This window comes from Nicotiana attenuata, unplaced genomic scaffold (assembly GCF_001879085.1).
Source record: "Nicotiana attenuata strain UT unplaced genomic scaffold, NIATTr2, whole genome shotgun sequence".
Taxonomy (NCBI): domain Eukaryota; kingdom Viridiplantae; phylum Streptophyta; class Magnoliopsida; order Solanales; family Solanaceae; genus Nicotiana; species Nicotiana attenuata.
In genome coordinates, this window is record NW_017670898.1 from 137,281 (window position 1) to 156,451 (window position 19,171).

The following is a 19,171-nucleotide window of genomic DNA, read 5'->3' on the forward strand; positions in this document are numbered from 1 at the left end:
TCAATTCTCGACTAAGGTTGTTCCCGGGAAAGCTGAAATCAAAGTGGAGTGGACCATTTGAAGTAGTGTGTGTGACCCCGTTTGGTGCTCTTGATTTGAAGAACAAAAGTGGGGAAGTTTTTAGAGTGAATGGGCATAGGGTCAAGCACTATTTGGGGAAGTTTGATGATAGCCATGTGGTGGCTGTTGTTCATTTCAAATGATTGGATGGTAACATGCGTCGTGCCGCGACGTTAAATCAGGCGCTTCTTGGGAGGCAACCCATGTGTTTTTCTTTTTGTTTTCTTGGATTTTCTTTGTAGTATAGGATTGATTTTTGGGCTAACTGGTTGTGAGATGTTACAGGATTAAGTTGATGCAGTGCAGGACATAATTGAAGAATTACACAGGTCTCTGAAGTTTCCAGTGCGGCCGCACTACCATTTTGTGCGGTCCGCACTGGTAAAGGGTGACAAAAAATGCTCTTTGAAGTTTGCCACCGCGACCGCGGTTGATTTGGTGCGGTTCGCGGTGGACCACCGCGGTCGCGATCCATTTTGTGCGGACCGCGGTGGGTTACTGAGTTGGAATTGAGCATAGCAGCCCAGTGTGGACCGCGGTCCATTTTGTACGGTCCACACTGGTAGGTGAGAATGGGCCCCAGGGGTTTGTCTATAAATAGACCCTGAGGGCCTCCTTTTACCCTTTTCGCAAAATCGAACCTCAGAGCTATTATTACTGTTCATCCCTTGCATCTTGATCGTAATTCTTGCTTGACATTGATTAGTTGCACTTCATCTCTATATCTGGTAACATTTCACTCAATTCTTCTTTGTTTAATTGTAAAATTTCATTTTATTTTCATTTTTCTTAGATTATAGTTCTTCTTTTTCCCGTATTTAGTTCGATTTTTAGGTTAAGTTAGTTTTAACTTTGATACATGGGGACTTAGGTAGTGTAATGGACTAGGTAATCATTTAGGGCCTCTAATTAGGTAAAAAAAAATTGGACCTTAAAAGAAAAATCAGAAGCCTAGTTTAGTGCCAAAACTGGGCACCCTGTGCGGACCGCGGTTGTTTTTGTGCGGTCCGCGGTGACCCCAGTGCGGCCACGGTTGATTTTGTGCGGTCCGCACTGGGGAAATTCAGAGGCTATGTTTTGTGAACCCCACACCGGTGCGGACCGCGATCGATTCTCCGCGGTCCTCGGTGGTCCCTGTGCGGCCGCACTACCATTTTGTGCGGTCCACACTGGGCAATTTCTGCAACTGTCTGCAACACTGTGACTCTGTTCTGCAATTTGTTCTGCTGCAATAACTTGAACTGCCTTGATTGATACTAACAAATACATTGAATGATGTCTGCAGACAATGGTGAGACAACAAGGAAGAGGCTCAAAACAACCGGGAAAAGGAGAACCCTCCCGGGGAGGGAAGAAGAAGATGTTAAAACTCACTCCCCAAGCTCGGGAAAACATAAAAAAGACCAGAAAACTAATCAAAGCTGCAGACAGAGTTGCTTCCCATTCCTCGGGGAGTGAGTATCAACCATCAAGGGAAATTTCTTCAGACTCCGTGCCAGAATATGTTGAAGATTGGCCGGAGAGATTCAGGCTAAGAGATACCCCTCCACCATCACCCACTGCCCAAGCACCATAGCATGTTCCCACTGAGTCGTCTGAGGGCTTAGCAGCCGGCAGTGGTGAATACTCCATCTCTCCCACAGCTTCATTGTCCAGGGAGGGTGCAGACGGAGGTGAGGAGGAGGTACAAGGAGATGAGGAGATAGCTGAAGGTGGTGAGCCTCAAATGGGAGGCATTGCCCGAACTAGAAAGCCCGAAGTTTGGGAGGATAGGTTTGTGAGCTGGGTGGCGTACCACAAGTTTAGGGAGTGGTGGCCGGTGAGAAAGTTGATACCGGAGCGGAGTTTCATTGACAATGATCTATTACCCCACAACCCTGACGTGCAGAGACAATTCAGAACTAGAGTGGGTTGGGAACTGTTTATGGAGAAGTGTGTAGATGCCAACGAACACATGGTCAAAGAATTTTATTGCAATGTAGCCCACATCAAAAAGGTCTCCAAAGTGACCAAGGTTCATAATAAGACAGTGTTGTTTGACGGGAAATATCTTAATAAATACTTGGGCTTCTATGAGGAGGATCAAACTTTGTACATGGCGAAGTTGGAGATGGGCGAGGAGGTCCGTCCATGGTTAGCTCAGTACCTGGCAATCCCAGGTACCGTTCCTGATTGGTTGGCTGCTGGGGTCAAAATATTGCGGAGGACCTTAAACTTTGAGGCGAGGGGTTGGGAGACATTTGTTTGCAGCCGGTTGGATCCTACTACATATGACCAGACCCTTCCTCTCCACCGGGCTGTTTTGGTTGCCTCGATTATGGAGGGATACCCCATAAATGTGGGGAATGTGATGTCCCGCATTATCTCGTTAGTGGGAGCAGAGCATGACCGGAACTACCCTTTCCCTAGCACCCTCACTATGTACTTTCGGGACTTAGAGGTGGACAAGAAGCCCTACGACATCAAGGTCAAGGCGACAGCCCCGTTCTCCTGGTATAGCTTGAAAGGGAATGACAACCCCAAGGATAAGAACTACAAAGCCCCTACTTCTGCCCCAACTGGCCAGTCTGAAGAGCCAGTTGTGGTAGAGGTCCCTGCTGAGCCTACCTCTACTTCTGCTGATATTCCTCCTGGCCCTTCCACATCAGCAGGCCCGAAGATCCCATCTAGTCGGGCCCATCCCATCATTGCCCACTAGCTGAGCCAGGACCTGCTGAGTATAAATAATTGGATGCAGACTGCCTCATCCAAGTTGTCCACATTGACTACTACTGTACAGGCTCAGTCAGCTCCCCCAGCCCCACAGGTACCCCAGTCGATCGAGGATGCGCTCAAAGAGATACTTGAGAACCAGAAGAAGATCCTCGGCACTCAGGCTGAACTCACAAAGGCAGTGGATTCACGTAGCAAGGCTCTCAAGGAGCTTGCTAAGGAGCATAGGAAGCTGCGAAAGACACGGGCATCCAAGGAGTTCGTGAAGGAGCTGCGGGCAGATGTTGATAGACTGAAAGCAGACCAGCTGCCTTTGGACCTGTTGCTTGATGATCCAGTCCCAGCAGCTCATCCACAGCCGGAGCAGACCCAGAGGCCTCCGAAGAGGAGGAGGATGATCCCTAGAGCAGATGATGCTATCATCCAGTTGGCAGACCCACCGGAGACCTCCTCCAGTCAGCCACAGGATGTACCAGTCCCACAGCCTGTCGAGGTCCAGGCCCAGGTTCCAGTAGCTGAGGAGCAGACCACCGGGGACCAGTCTAAGGTTCCCGAGCACACAGAGGACCTAGGGACCACCCATGATCCTATGCAGACAGACACAGCTTAGGGAGATCCTTTTTCTATCTTTTTGGTGCTTATTTAGACTAGTTGGCATTGGGGACAATGCCAGCTTTCATTTGAGGGGGTGAGCCCTACATTTTGGATGACTGTATATATTGACATTTTTATGCTTTCTTGACTTTTCACATTTGGTGTGTATATAATTTGATATTATCGCACTTTTATTTCACTTTTGGTCTGTATATAAAGTTACATCATACTGTATATATTCATCCCCCATTGTATATTCAAATCCCTCTTGTATATATTTATTCTGTTTTCCCCTCTTGTATATATTTATTCTGTTTTCCGCAAAAAAATTCGTTTTTAGCTTCTTATTTGTGATTCGTAGCTTTTTTTCGGAGTTTTCAATAAACCTTTGGTTTTCTTAATGCCACGGTTCTTTCCAAAGGTGGAATTTTGTGTGAACCGGGTGGCTCTTCCAAATGATAGATGGCGTGACAACCTTCTTAAGGGTTTGAGTCCGTTTTTCTTTTTGTTATTAGTAGTTTGTAGTTTAGGGTACCTCAAGCAAAGCTTCACTTGGGCCTAGCACATTTGCCTTTGATCTTATGGTCAAAAACAAATTGTTGTGTTTAGGATGGTGAAAGTCGTGACCTTGAGACTCTTGTGTTGACCGATAATCATCAAGTGCTTTTTCGGGACCACTGTGTGCTCAAATCATTTCTAAGGTCGTTGTGGGCCCCCGACTCTATGTCTTTAGTAATCCCTTAGCTTGTGTGGTGAGTAATTGAATTGCGAGTCCAAGTCCCGAGCCCTTGGTCTAGAACTTGCCCTGAATGTTTGTTGAGGCGAAATCCTAAGTGAATTTTGACTTGAGACGTGATTATAGGCTCTCCTTGATCCAGATGATAGATTGAACAATTCCATAGCCTACCAGTGATAAGATCCCTAGTCAACCCTTTTGAGCCTTAAACCTTTTTCTTTCAAGAACCATGATACAAGCCTATACCCGTTCTAAAAGATACCCTCTCTTGGCACCCAAATCTTTCCTTTAGCACATGGCAAAAGTATAAGTTTGGGGGGAGAGACGAGGATTGCAACAAAGTGATAAAAAGGCACAAAAGTGAAGAAAAGGAAAAGAAAGAAAAGCAAAAAGACAAAAAGGTGAAAAAGACTACAAAGGGATTCAAGAAAAGCAAAGAAAGAAAGGTGTGGAAAGTTGAAAAAGGAGAAAACGTTTGAAATGCATAAGAAAGAGTGACAATGTGTCTCTCTAACCCCTTAGAAAGAAGTGAAATGACTCAAAGAGTCAAGTGAATTGTGCCAAATGAATCAAAAGAAGTGCTTAAGGAAAGATGGAACCCACTTAAACAAAAACTTGTCCTACCCTAAACCAAAAGCCTTCACAATGACTCCACAAAAGCCCTATATGATCTTGAGTTGAATGACGCTTACATTAGTGGATACTTACATAAGGGGCAAGCATACGGTACCTAGAGCCGGACTTGTGACCTTTCCTTGAGAGAGATGAGTGAATTCCTATTAACCTCGTTTTGTGTGCCACTATTCTAAAGGTGAGGTTTGCTTAGGGAGAGTTGGGGATGTGTGAGTTTGGGTTCCACAATGACCAAAGTAATTGAAAAGAGTTCTTTGATGTGTTGAGTCAACTCTTGATGCTCTTGTGTCGCACTTCATCCATGGTTTTTCAAAGGTTAAATATTGTTAATGACTCATGTGTGTCGAGGGCAATTGTTAGTCCCAATTGATGCTAGTTGAGGTTGTTTTAGGAACGCTGAAAATTTCTTGGATTTTCCCTTAAGGGGTGGGTCTTATTTTGTTTGCTTGAGGACAAGCAAAAGCTTAAGTTTGGGGGAGTTGATAACTAGGAATTTTGACGTGTTTCATGCTCCTTCTTGCTTACGCTTTGATTATAAATTCTTACAAAATAGTCCCAAAAGGCTCATAAGTTGTGCTTGATTGCAGGTTTGATCAACAAAGTGACGTGATGTCAAAGATCGGCTCAAAAGGAGTAAAACCTGCACAAGTACCAAAGACAAGACAACTCAGGACAAACAGGCCTAGTGCGGCCGCACTACACTTTGTGCGGTCCGCACTAGGGAGATTCAAAGACCTGGATTTTAAGGCATCAAAGCAGTGCGGACGCAGTAGATATTGTGCGGCCCGCACTGAAGACATCGCGGCCGCACTATCATTTTATGCGGTCCGCGGAAGCAAACTTCAGAGAGATGTCAAGTGCCAAGGTTCAAGCCTGTGCGGTCCGCGATCGTGTTTGTGCGGACCGCGCTAGATGCCTCCGCGGCCGCAGTCCATTCTATGCGGTCCGCGGAGCCTGGGTTCAGAGAGTTGATTTTTCAGAGTCAAGAGCCTAGTGCGGCCGCACACCATTTTGTGCGGCCGCACACCATTTTGTGCGGTTCGCACTGACCCCGCATGGGCAATTTTGTCCAGTTTTTCCAGCTTAGCATAAATAGAAAAAATTTCCATTTTTAGGATATCAGAAATTACAATACTGTACCTGCGCTCGTGAGACGATATTTCTTAGCCATTTTTGGCATCTTTACGTAGTTTTAATCATTGAAACTTTGTATTTACATTAGTAATTAATTAATATGTCTTTCTCTTCATCTATTTCTCTGATTTTATCTTCAAGAATGAGTAGCTAAACCCATTAGCTAGGGTTGTGGCTCAACCCTAGTGTGGGTAATTGATGGGTGTTGTGATTTAAGGTTAGATTGATTATGGGTGTTTGTTATTTGGGTCAATTTTATGGTTTAATTTATGAATTAGTGGTTGCAAACACTAGTTTGTGCTAAGTTGACTTGGGCTCTTCTTGAGAAAGAGAGCCTAAGTCAACAAAATTGACTCAACAAGGAATTGGGATGGACTCAAGAGATTTGATAGTCCCAATTAAAGGGTAAACCTCGAGAGAGTAATTACCCGACTTGAACCCTAGTTGCTTGGGCAAATATGCATACCCAATTAGTCTCGAGAGAGTCAATTGGGCAAAATCACTCTTTCTACCGAGAAGGGCTAACAGTGTGTTATTTGTCCTTTTGTGGATCTCAATATTTATAAAAAAAAACAACAGAAATAGCACTAGAAATAAGCGGCTGGTACGGTCCAATAAGGTTCTGAAACGTTGTAAAAAAGGGGACCGATATTTCAATAGGAGTTATGGTATGAGATTCTCATTCTCTTCTGTTTTTTTGCCAAAGGAATCGTCTTTTCTAGAATTTCTGCAATATGAACCCCTATTATTCTATTTAGAATAAAGTATCGTATTCGGAGCATTGATTTGAAACCTGAAGATCCAAAAAACTGAAACGGTTGGTCCCATAAAAAAATACTTCTATTTTTCTAAATTAATAGCGATAATAATCCAATCGATATTGACGAGAGAAATCTGGAAAAGATTAATTAGGCTGTAGCAATATTTTCAATTGACCTTTTGTCCGACACGTGTCTTATCTAGCATGTTTTGGAGAGATAAGGATTCTTTTCTGATGGTCCTGGACTCCTAGTGGATGGACAGTGGCTCTTGTTCGTTTCTGAATTACGTAATTAATACGGTATCCTTTTGAATAAAATAAAGAATATTTTTCCTATGTATTCTCATTGCTTCTATTCTTTTCTTTCTTCTTTTTCTCTTTTTCTGTTTTGTTTTTTCTGCGTGTGGAAACAATAAGAGTTTTGATTCACTTCATCAGCCGTATATCCTTTTTCAAACAAGTTAAATATTTAAGGTGACTTTTTGTTACACAAGTACAAATTGGGAAAGTCGAGTTAATTAATTTTGAACTTTTAGGTTTTTGTTACCCAAAAGTTATTTTTCGTAAAAATTATTTAATTTTGTATTCATTACACAACAGTCACTTTTCTTTCTTTTGTTACACAAAAATCATTTTACTTTGCTCAAGTTATCACAAAAGTCACACTTTTACTTGAAAAATCTATTGTGCCCTTGATATTATATAAACCTTCATATTTATGTAATACCTTCTATATTATATACTATATAACTATACATACCTTCGCATGTAGAGTTACCTAGGGATTTTCCTTCAGATTAACATATGATTTTTTTCCTCATTTTCTTGGTTTGTTTACCTACGAATTTTCTCACGGAAATGTACTTGCCGATTTATTTCTCTACTAATATATATTAAAGTTAGTGACAAATTTAATAACGCTATTAATATATCTTGAAATTTAACGTTAAGAAATAAATTAAATATACGAATATATTATAAAAATAATAAATAAAATAATATTAAGTTATTTTATTTATAAATAAAATACATAGGTAAAATATATTACTATATAGTATATAATATAGAAGGTATTACATAAATATGAAGGTTTATATAATATCAAGGACATAATAGACTTTTCAAGTAAAAATGTGACTTTTGTGATAACTAGAGCAAAGTAAAATGATTTTTGTGCAACAAAAGAAAGAAAAGTGACTTTTGTGTAATGAACACAAAGTTGAATGATTTTTACGTAACAAAAAAAAGAAAAGTGATTTTTGGGTAACAAACTCAAAAGTTCAATGACCATGGATAAAATTATCTCTTGATATATTTCAAACCAAATCAATCTAATGCCTTAGCCAGTTTGAACACTGAGTCACTCAGAATCTCTCATGTCCTCATTTTCTTCTAAGCAGGCTTAAGATATTACTGACAGCAGGTTAGCAAGCCTAGAGCTACACATAATTACTGGTGGAATCACTATACAGGGCCTGATGACTTTCTAAGCACATAAAAGAAGGTATTTGTAAAGCCTAAAGTAATCATCAAAGAAGGTATCATAAAGCTGTAAAAGAAGAAACAATGTAAAGTAATCTCCAAAGATAGATACTCACTTGTAAAGGTAGGCGACAATTCCAAGAAAGATACAGATAAGTATTATATCGATAAAGAAGTTACTGCTGGACCTTATCTGGAGAAAAAATTACAAATGTGCATAGACCTCATAAATATTTGAGTTGGGAAAAAAAAAGTTCTGCATTTTGAAGTTTGAACTGGACAGGGGAGTAGGAATTCTAATAAACTTCAGGATTACCTTGTTAATGTTTTCCTTGAGTCTGACATTATTGCTTTTGATATCGGTGGTTGCTTTATCCACCTGTAAGACAACCAAACTAATTAAGTGTTTGTTATAGTAATCCAATAAAAGGAGATTTAAGAAATCAATCTAACCTTTGTGTCAATTTCGTCAAGCAAAGGAACTTGCCTATCCAATTCCTGAAACAAAGTGGAATTAAATGACGATCAAGAAAAAGTTTTATTCCAGAGAACAGAATCACATAATGTATGGGAGGCAAGTTTGGGGATGAGGGCAACCTCGTTCATATCACGAGCCAAATTTTTCAGTGTGTCTAGTCCTTCTGAAATAATATCTAACCCTTCATCCTGTGGAATTCAACATTCAGTTATGTGATGGTTCCAAGTAAACCAACAGAGCAAAAGGAATTAAGGAACTGAGAGAATAAGAATTGGCAAGTTACAAGCCTGTTTCATTTTCCGCATCTCGTACTCTTCTCTAAAATGAGTGGCCTCTGCAGTTTGCTGGTAGAAACCATCGTCGAACTGTCCATCTAATATGGGTTTTTGACATCATGAGAAACCCAGGAACCAATTGCAACGTAAGCTAAAACACATAATTTATGCCCTGATTATTACCTGAGTCAAATTTAATATTTTTGTTGAATGATGAAGTCCCAAAACCTCCTGTTCTTTTGGCTGCATCTGTACTCCCATCAGGTATTGCCTGAATTCTCTCTGATAGCATAAGCACCAAATCACCGCGTGTCTCCAGTTCCTCTGGCGATAGTCCTTTAACCTGTTGGTAATCTAGTTATAACTAACGTTTTCCAAATAGGAAAATTTTCAAACCTTGACCTAAAAGTTCAGTTCTGGACCTAGCACCTTGAAATAATTGGATAATGAAATTCCACAGTTAAACATTCCTGATACTCGAGAATGTTGGAAGCAAGCAAGTTTCTTTTTGACGAACTTCATTCCTAGGGAACCATTTGGCTCAACATACTATCTTACAACTGGCGAACCTATCAAGCAATTTCGACCTTATTAAACATAAGAAGAAGAAATAGATTAAAGTCCTCCACAATTCAACCCATATGGCTCAAGATAACATCTAGTATATATCTCTCCTTCAACGGTTGCTCAGAGCTTGACACAGGCTTTAGAAAGGATTATTCTAGAAGCCAAGCACATAACTTGAAATAAGCTCAAAGGACATTTAAACTTGCCCAGCTCCAACGCTTTGGTCTAGTGGTAAGAGTGTAGCAATGATGTGTGGATTAGGTGCACGTCACATGTTTGAACCGTGTCAAGACAAAAGCCTGATATTTAAGTGGAGAAGGTTAAAGGGGCCGCCATTATCTAGTTAGTTTCGAGCTGGGCCTCACGGGCCTTCGGCAATTTGCGATTATCAAAAAGAGATTTTTTTCTTTCCTATACCATATATGAAACCTTATTACCAAAAATGTGCATAGTTTCTAATTTACCCGCCCTGTCCACATTTTTTCTACAGTTATTATACCAATCATTAAATACTAATTAATAGTAGCTGAATCTTCCTAATTTGTCAAGCTAAAATTGAGGAACAGAATATTCTAAAAAGATTTGGCGTAAATCAGATCAAATCATATTCTTCCAGATATTCCTATTTAGGCGCGCTACATTTATGGAAGTAAATATTCTTCCAGATATTTTCCACCATTGATAGCCATTACAGAGCTTGAAAGCTTTGAATTCAAATTTGGGTTTTCAAAAATCATTATTTGTTTGGATTGGATGTTGTTGAAAATAATCGGGAATATGGTTTGGAGTTTATATCTCAATTTTGAGGGGTTTTGGTGAAGATTAGACTTAGTTTTGACTGAAATTCAGTTTGAAACTCGAAGAAGAAGACATATTACATATTTTGTAGATAAATTGTAGATTATTTGTATTCTGATTGTAGATGCTTTATTTTCTGTTTTCACAAATAAAAAACGGCTAAAACTTCTACAAATCTTCTGAAAAAACGCAATTATGTCAAAAATCCCAATTATGCTGCTATAGATGGAATTGGGATATAAAATTCAATGTACCTAGTTGTAGATATTTTGTAGATAAATTGTAGATTATTTGTATTCTGATTGTAGATGCTTTNATGAAAGCCCATCTAATTACGAGTCTAACCATACCAAAATTACTAAATTCCGATAACAATTCGACCCCCAAATCCTAGAATCTAATCCAAGAGGATTTTCAAACTTTTCCAACTTAAATCACAAATTAAATGCTAAAATTAGTAATAGATTCGGATAATCTAACCAAAATTGAGTTAAGAACACTTACCCCGTTGTTTTCTCTGAAAATCCCTCGAAAAGTCGCCCCACCCGAGCTTCCTTGGTCCGAAAATGGAAGAATGTGACGAATTTGGACTTTATTCTGCTGCCCAGGGGTTTGTTCTTCGCGTTCGCGACCCTTCCCTCGCGTTCGCGATGAACAAATTCCTCATCAGCGATTTCCAAACTCATTCCAGATAACCTTTAGTATAATGGTCACGACTTTTTGCACACAACTCCAAATAACAATTGGTTTGAAGTTCTGAAAACTAGATACCAAGGGCTTTAGTTTCATAGGCTGCTCATTTCCTGAGTCGTTATATATTGCGAGATATAAGCTTCCAAAGTCAGCCCTGTGCAGCAGAGATTTTCAAACTCCCCCCGGACAGCCAGTAGTGTAACTACCATAACTTTTTGTACACAAATATAAATGCCAATTAATTTACATTTTTGAAAACTAGGCACAAAGAGCTACAACTTTAATTTTAGATCATCTCCAAATTCCTTATAGATTGTGAGATATGAGCCTCCGAAGTCAGACCTGTGCAACCGAGATTTTCTTCTTCGCGAACGCGAGAATCTCTTCGCGAACGCGTTGAACAAACTTCCAGAAGCCAAATTCTTCTCCGCGAACGCGAGAGGCTCCTCGCGGACGCGAATAACAACACCAGATATCAGAAAATCAACATCCAAAGTAGCCCAAAATGATCCGTAACACACCCGAAACACACCCGAGTCCCTCGGACCCCAAACAAATATACCAGCAAGTCCTAAAACATGATGCGGACTTGGTCGAAACTTCAAATCACATCAAACAACGCTAAAAACCGCGAATCATACCCCAGTTCAAGCTTAATGAAACTAAGAACTTCCAACTTCTATATTCGATGCCGAAACCTATCAAATCAAGTCCGATTGACCTCAAATTTTGCACACAAGTCATAGATGACATAACGGAGCTAGGAAAATTTTCAGAACTGAATTTCGACCCCGATATCAAAAAGTCAACTCCGCGGTCAAACTTCCAAACTTAAATTTCTTATTTTCGCCATTTCAAGCCTAATTTAGCTACGGACCTCGAAAGAAATATTCGGACACACCCCTAAACCCGAAATCAACATACGGAGCTATTGGAATCATCAAAAATTCATTCCGGGGTCATTTACGCATATTTCACCTTCCGGTCAAATTATTCAACTTAAGCTTTCTTCTTGGAGACTAAGTGTCTCAATTCATTTCAAGACCTCCCCGGACCCGAACCAATTACCCCGGCAAGTCACATAACAACTGTAAAGCATGAATTTAGCAGTAAATGGGAAAACGGGATTGTAATATTCAAAACGACCGGCCGGGTCGTTACACTTAGAAGGATAAATTTAATACTCCTAACTATAATTGGAGTAGAAGGTGACGATTAGTACTCCTACAATATGACCCAACTATAATTTCACGCTTTATTGACCCAACTCCTAACTATTATTCGAGCATTTAAATAAAATAGGCTTCTCCTTTGTTTCTTTCACTTATATGGAGTATTTTTTTTTTCCAATTCAAATATTTTGCTTAAACGAATTTATCAAGAGGACTTCCAGTGGCATTGGTTCCTGCTATGTAAAGCAACAAAAAGAAAATCTAAATAATCCTACTATTTAAGGTAGGATCCTAAGTGATCATGGACATTTAGAAACAACAAAAAAACAGAAGAGAATAGGGATATAAAACAACCCATTAATGTAATTTGCAAAATAAATAAACACAATCACGGATAATGTAATTCACCAATCGATCATCTACAGTTTTTGAAAAGCATTATTTTACATAGTTGACAACAAAAATATTTGAATTATATCAGTAGATTGCAAAGACAGAACAAAATACTCAATAATTGTAATAAAATAACCCATTGATGTAATTTGCAATACAAATAAACATTGTCGCAGATAATTTAATCCACGAGTTAATTTTATCCATGGTCATTGAACTTTTGTGTTTGTTACCCAAAAGTTACTTTTTTTTTTGTTACATAAAAATCATTCAACTTTGTGTTCATTACACAAAAGTCACTTTTCTTTCTTTTGTTACACAAAAATCACTTTACTTTGCTCTGGTTATCACAAAAGTCACATTTTTACTTGAAAAGTCTATTATGCCCTTAATATTATATAAACCTTCATATTTATGTAATACTTTCTATATTATATACTATATAATATATTTTTAACTATGTGTTTTATTTATAAATAAAATAACTTAATATTTTTTTATTTATAATTTTTATAATATATTCGTGCACTTAATTTTTTCTTAACGTTAATTTTCAAAATTTACATTGGGCCTATTATTTAGGTTGGGCCAAAATACCCGGAAAGTAAAACTAGCCTAACCCAAAAATACAATAATCCCTAACATAAATATCTGGATATCTAATTTGGGCCATCCTCCTTGTCTATTTGGGCCTTGTGTGTATCAGCAATTATTCCAACAAAAATAAGACCCTATATACATACCAAGGCCTGTTGGACATCATTTTCAATCAAATTAAAAAAAAAAAAGGTTAAATTGAAGTGCAAACTCTTTAGAAAACATATATGAAAGTGCAGGAAAAGAAATTCACAGACAATTGGTATAAATATCGAATTGGTATGGTACAGGAAAATTTATTTTTCTTACTTAATTCTTCTTTTACTTCCTCTTCGATCTTCAAGTAGATCCTACAACAAAAATCATGACCAAATAATTCAAGAAAAGTCTAATAAAGAAACAATCTCCAAACGATAATATAATTTTAAATTTTTAGGATCACAAATAATAAGAATTTTTTTCTACATGTGTTGATGAACTTGATAATATGAGTGCTAAAGTAGATAGAATTTGATTCATAATCTATTGTTTTACAAATTCGAGTTTTCTTCAACATATCATTAAGTTATATTCATATGGCGAGTTGTTTTATATGTGCTATAAATAAACTCGGACATATCACTTTCTCTATGCATCCAAAAACAAAAAGTTGTGAGGTTGTGAAGGAAAAAGAAAAAAGTATGCTTGCGTATCTTGGAGTTGGAGAGATGGCCACAAAAGAGATATTGGCGGACGAGATTATATACGTATTCACACTCCACAAATACTTAAATAAGTAAAAGTCAGGATATTTTGTACAAAATTGGTTAATATATAATATGCAATGAATTCCTAATTAAATTGAGACTCAGCAGAAAGTTTCCTTTGCAACCACAAATTCCTCAATCTCGTTCTATCACAAAGTCTTCCTTTTGTAAGATCAAATTGTTCAATACGTTCCATTACAAAAATTTAGTAAAGTTTGAATTGATAACTATTAGAGATAGTGCTATTACTTGAAGGATTGGGCCACTTTTGTATTTATTTGTACTGGGCTAAGCCCAATTGTTGGTTTCTTAATAAGTTGGTCGGGCAATGGCCCAAGTAGTGGAGTGAATTACCAGTTTTACCCTTGTATATATATAGCTTTTAGCATCAGATGTAGGTAACGATGGATATTATTTTTGAAGGAGAATGAACAGATGCTTCAGAGCAGTCGATCCTGATGAATTTCGTCATCCTCTATCGATCGATGTTACCCTCGAGCTGTTTTGGTGGAGTTTTTCATGAGCATCGATTTCTCGATTTTGCCGTCGTTCGAGTTTTTTGCCGATGAAGCTTGTTTCTCTTTGGATTTTCGCTAATCTTCTAAGTATTCCAGCAAGGAACGGTTATTTTTTTTGAATTTTTCATCATCTACTGGTTCGAGAGTTTCCGTGATTTTTCAGCTTCTTCAGAGTTCAGCCTCTTATACTACGTCCATTGCTGTCAAAGACTGTTGATCAACTGTGAATTGCGTTCAAAAATTATTTCAAAAGGTACTTGAAGGACGTGTTTTCCAGTTGTGAAGAATTCGGGTAACATCGATTCTCTTTCCTGTTCGACTTCATCTTCATTGCATATATTGAACTGAGGTAGTGTTATACAATCTCTATATTTTGGTTGTTTGAATTGTATTGGTATTAATTCACGAAATGGGTGATACTACTAGTAATCAGTCTGAATTTACTCCTCGTGCTTCAAGTCCTCTGTTCCTTCATCCTAGTGATGTCCCTGGTACATCACTGGTTGGTGTTCCTTTCTCCGGTACTGGATTTGGAGGTTGGAAATGGAGCATCATCGTGTCTCTTTCAGCTAGAAATAAGATAGCTTTTATCGATGGAACTCCCCCTAGGCCTCCTATTAATTCACCCGAGTGCAAACAGTGGGATAGGGTGAACAACATGGTAATTTCCTGGTTGACAAGCTCACTGTCCCCTGAAATTGCAGAAAGTGTTCAATATTCGGAGACTGCTGAGAGTATTTGGAGGCAATTAAATACTAGGTATGGAACAGTTAATGGAACTAAGAAATTCGAAATTAAGAGGGAGTTGGCTTTTACATGTCAAGGGGCTCTTGATATTGCATCTTATTTTAACAAGTTGAAGAAGCTTTGGGATGAACTTACAGTCATGTCTTCCAATCATGCAAAAAATTGTAATTGTGCTGCTAAGCCTGGTCTGGAGCAGGAAGAAGAAGAGAATAGGGTGCATCAATTTCTAATGGGGTTGAACGAGATATATGTTAATGTTAGAAGCAGCATTCTGCTCATGAACCCACTGCCTTCACTTGACAATGTTTATAACATTCTCTTACAAGATGAAAAACAAAGACAAGTCCTTCCTACCACTCATTTTAGTTCTGATATGGCTTCTTTTCATGCGAGTGCCAACAATAAACCTCCTTCTCAACCAAGTCCTAATAAACAATACAATCAGAGAATTAATTTTGATCACTCCAATCAAAGGATGAATCTTAGGCAGCATAAGGGATCATTATTCTGCAAGTACTGCAAGAAGACTAACCATACCATTGAGACATGTCACAGGCTGCATGGTTTTCCACAGAACTTTAAATTCACAAAAGGCAGGAAGTATGGTACTGCTGCCAACATTGAATCTTCTACTTCTGGAGTTCCTGATGCCCCTACTACTTCCGGATCTGTTGGTCAAGAATCTATCATACCTGGATTGACAAAAGAACAGTGCAGTCAACTGTTGATGCTTCTGCAAAGTTCAACTTTGGACTCTGCCTCTCAAACAAATCTTATGGGATCTGCAAACTTTGCTGGTAACATTTCTGCTCAACCTTTGCCTGATTGTGATAGCTTTGCTGCTTGCATGTTGTCTAGTGCTGTTAGGAGTGTTTGGATAGTAGATTCAGGAGCAACTGACCATATGACATCTAGTAAAGATTTCCTTTTTGACATTAAACCACTTCCTGTACCCTATTTAGTTTCTTTGCCAAATGGTTACAAAGTGAAAGTAACATGCACTGGTTCACTTACTTTGTCTCCTTCCTTTGTTTTGCATCATGTGCTCTATATTCCATCATTTCAATATAATCTCATATCTGTTTATAGGTTGATTCAATAGTTTCACAATTTTGTCCTTTTCACATCTTTTTCCTGTTATATACAGGACCCTTCCAGGAAGAAGCTTCTGGAACTTGGTAGAGTGTACCATGGTATTTACAAGCTTCTTCCACTTACCACTTCTAGCTCTTCCACTTCTAGTCATTCTACTGTTCTCCCTAAACTGAATTGTATCTCTATTTCAGATTTAGCTACTAATGTACTCTCCATGCATTCATCCCCTACCTCTTTACTAAATGATACTACATCAGTTGCAATTAATACACCTTTGAATAATAATGCCCCTGTTGTGTCTGACAGTACTACTTCTACTCTTTCTTGTGTAAAGTCTGATGTTTCTTGTATGAATTCTGTGAATGCTGTAACCAGTTCTGATATTCTTTGGCATCATAGATTGGGTCACATCCCATTTGCTAAAATGAAGGCCATTCCTGCTATTTCTCCTAATATTTCCTCTAAGCAATCTTTCATTTGCCCAATTTGTCCTCTAGCTAGACAATCTAGATTGCCTTTTCCAGATAGTACCTCTTGTTCCACTTCCTTGTTTCAACTAATTCATATTGATATTTGGGGACCATATCATACACAAACATATACTGGCGCAAAATATTTTTTAACAATTGTGGATGATTATAGTAGAGCCACTTGGACTCATTTAATGCATGCCAAAAGTAATGCTTTTCCTCTTCTCAAGGCTTTCATTGCAATGGTCCAAACACAATTCAACCTCCCTGTTAAAACTATTAGAAGTGACAATGCCCTAGAACTTGGCTCTTCTCATTCCATGTCCCAATTTTTTTTCTGATAATGGGATCTTACACCAAACAAGTTGCCCCCACACACCTCAACAAAATGGTGTGGTTGAGCGCAAACACAAACATCTTTTAGAAACTTCAAGGGCTCTTTTATTTCAGTCAAAACTTCCCACCAAATTCTGGGGGGATTGCGTATTAACTGCCACTTATCTTATAAATAGATTTTCCTCAACTGTAATATCACACAAAACTCCTTTTAAACTTTTATATGGTGCTGTACCATCCTATAACCATTTGAAACCTTTTGGCTGCCTTTGCTATGCTTCAGTTCCCAAGTGTCAAAGGGACAAATTTCAGCCAAGGGCTGTCCCTTGTGTGTTCATTGGTTACCCTTTTGGGAAGAAGGGCTATAAGCTTTACAATTTGCAAAACAAGTCTGTACTTAATTCCAGAGATGTCCATTTTCATGAAGTTGTTTTTCCATTTCATCTATCAGACTCTCCTTATTCTATACCTTCTCCTTTGCCTCTTTCTCCATCTCCTATCATTTCCGACCCTTCTGGTTCTTCAGCTGTTGATGTTTCTCTTCCTCCTTCCTTCCCCCCTTCTTCACCTATTTCTCCTTCTTCACCTATTTCTACTCCTACTTCTCCTCCTTCCAGTTTTTCTTTTTCTCCCCAATCTGATTCATCTCTAGATCACTCCTCTCCTTCACCTATTTCTTCCAGTCCTGCTGCTCCTAGGAAATCAACCAGAACTCACAATCTTCCTTCTCACCTTCAGGATTATGTAGTATCCCTTCCTCCCTCTTTCTGCTCCTCTACTACCACCACTATTGCTGCACCAACTGCTGCAGTTGAGCCTCATTCTTACCATCAGGCTGCTATAAGTCCTGCTTGGCAAGAGGCAATGAAAAAAGAGTTTGAGGCTTTGGAGGCTAATCACACATAGGACATTGTTGACTTGCCTCAAGGTAAGAAACCAATTGGGTGCAAATGGGTTTACAAAATTAAGTATAAGGCTGATGGTTCTGTTGAGAGGTATAAAGCAAGGCTCGTAGCTAGAGGTGACACTCAAGTAGAGGGTGTAGACTTTGCTGAAACATTTTCACCAGTTGTAAAGATGTGTACTGTTAGGTGCCTCATTGCTTTTGCTGTCAAACATAATTGGTCATTGTTTCAATTGGATGTGAATAATGCATTTTTACATGGGGACTTAGATGAGGAAGTCTACATGAAATTGCCGCAGGGTTTATCTGTTGATTCTTCTCTTCCTTCTTCTTCTTCTTCTTCTTCTTCTTCTCCTAGTTTGGTTTGCAAATTAAAGAAATCCTTGTATGGTTTGCGACAAGCTTCTCGGCAATGGTATGCAAAGCTCTCTCAGTCTCTTTGTTCTAGAGGGTACACTCATTCTTTGAATGACTATTCATTATTTTTCAAAAGAACTGCTGCTTCCTCTGTTTTCATTGCTGTATATGTGGATGATATCATCCTCACTGGCAATGATATAGCTGAAATTACTGCCTTAAAGAGTTTTCTGGATGCTAAATTTAAAATCAAGGATTTGGGCCACCTTAACTATTTTCTTAGCTTGAGGTGCTTTATCATTCCTCAGGGGTTCTTCTCCACCAAAGAAAATTTATCTCTGACCTATTGACTGAGTTTAAGTGTTCAGATGTCTCTCCTGTTGTGTGTCCTCTTGCTTTGTCCACCAAGTTACATTCTGCGGTTGGGGATGTCTTGCCTAGGCCTGATACTTATCGGAGCTTAATTGGTAAACTCAACTTTCTCACTCATACTAGGCCTGACTTATGTTTTGCTGTGCAACATCTTAGTCAATTTCTTAAGACCCCTCGTGTTCCTCATACGGAAGCTGCATTACATGTTTTAAGGTACTTAAAGGGTACTCCTGATGTTGGTATTTTTTTGAACAATTCTTCTGATCTTTCTCTCCATGGCTATTGTGATAGTGACTGGGCAGCCTGCCCTGAGACTCGCAAGTCTATTACTGGTTTCTGTGTTTCTTTTGGAGGTAGTTTAATAAGCTGGAAGTCTAAGAAATAGCAGGTGGTGTCTCTCTCTTCTGCTGAAGCAGAATACAGGGCCCTAAGTAAAGTTGTGGCTGAATTGTCTTGGTTGGCTCGTTTGTTTTCTGATCTAGGTATGCCTCTATCAGCACCTATACCTATTTTTTGTGACAGTATGGCTGTGATTCATATTG

General features: G+C 38.8%; 2 protein-coding genes across 2 annotated transcripts; one reads left to right on the forward strand and one right to left on the reverse strand.

Moving 5' to 3' along the window:
• Nucleotides 1–8,223: 8,223 nt before the first annotated feature.
• On the reverse strand, nucleotides 8,224–9,386 carry LOC109244319 (syntaxin-71-like). Its single transcript, XM_019411381.1, has 7 exons — nucleotides 9,294–9,386; nucleotides 9,048–9,207; nucleotides 8,877–8,962; nucleotides 8,709–8,777; nucleotides 8,565–8,609; nucleotides 8,428–8,490; nucleotides 8,224–8,304 (listed from the first exon to the last, which is right to left on the reverse strand). The coding sequence occupies exons 1-7, from the start codon at nucleotides 9,384–9,386 to the stop codon at nucleotides 8,224–8,226; spliced, it is 597 nt and encodes a 198-aa protein (XP_019266926.1).
• Nucleotides 9,387–14,757: 5,371 nt separating this feature from the next.
• On the forward strand, nucleotides 14,758–17,902 carry LOC109244320. Its single transcript, XM_019411382.1, has 3 exons — nucleotides 14,758–16,137; nucleotides 16,243–16,717; nucleotides 17,280–17,902. The coding sequence occupies exons 1-3, from the start codon at nucleotides 14,758–14,760 to the stop codon at nucleotides 17,900–17,902; spliced, it is 2,478 nt and encodes an 825-aa protein (XP_019266927.1).
• The last annotated feature ends 1,269 nt before the right edge of the window (nucleotides 17,903–19,171 follow it).

Coding starts and splice junctions, on each gene's coding strand:
- LOC109244319 (XM_019411381.1), bottom strand. CDS start 9,386: ATGAAGTTCGTCAAAAAGAAACTTGCTTGCTTCCAACATTCTCGAGTA. Junction 8,778..8,876: donor AGATGCGGAAAATGAAACAG/GCTTGTAACTTG, acceptor TGAATTCCACAG/GATGAAGGGTTAGATATTAT. Junction 8,610..8,708: donor TGGCTCGTGATATGAACGAG/GTTGCCCTCATC, acceptor ACTTTGTTTCAG/GAATTGGATAGGCAAGTTCC.
- LOC109244320 (XM_019411382.1), top strand. CDS start 14,758: ATGGGTGATACTACTAGTAATCAGTCTGAATTTACTCCTCGTGCTTCA. Junction 16,138..16,242: donor CTTCCTTTGTTTTGCATCAT/GTGCTCTATATT, acceptor TGTTATATACAG/GACCCTTCCAGGAAGAAGCT. Junction 16,718..17,279: donor TAGATTGCCTTTTCCAGATA/GTACCTCTTGTT, acceptor GCTATGCTTCAG/TTCCCAAGTGTCAAAGGGAC.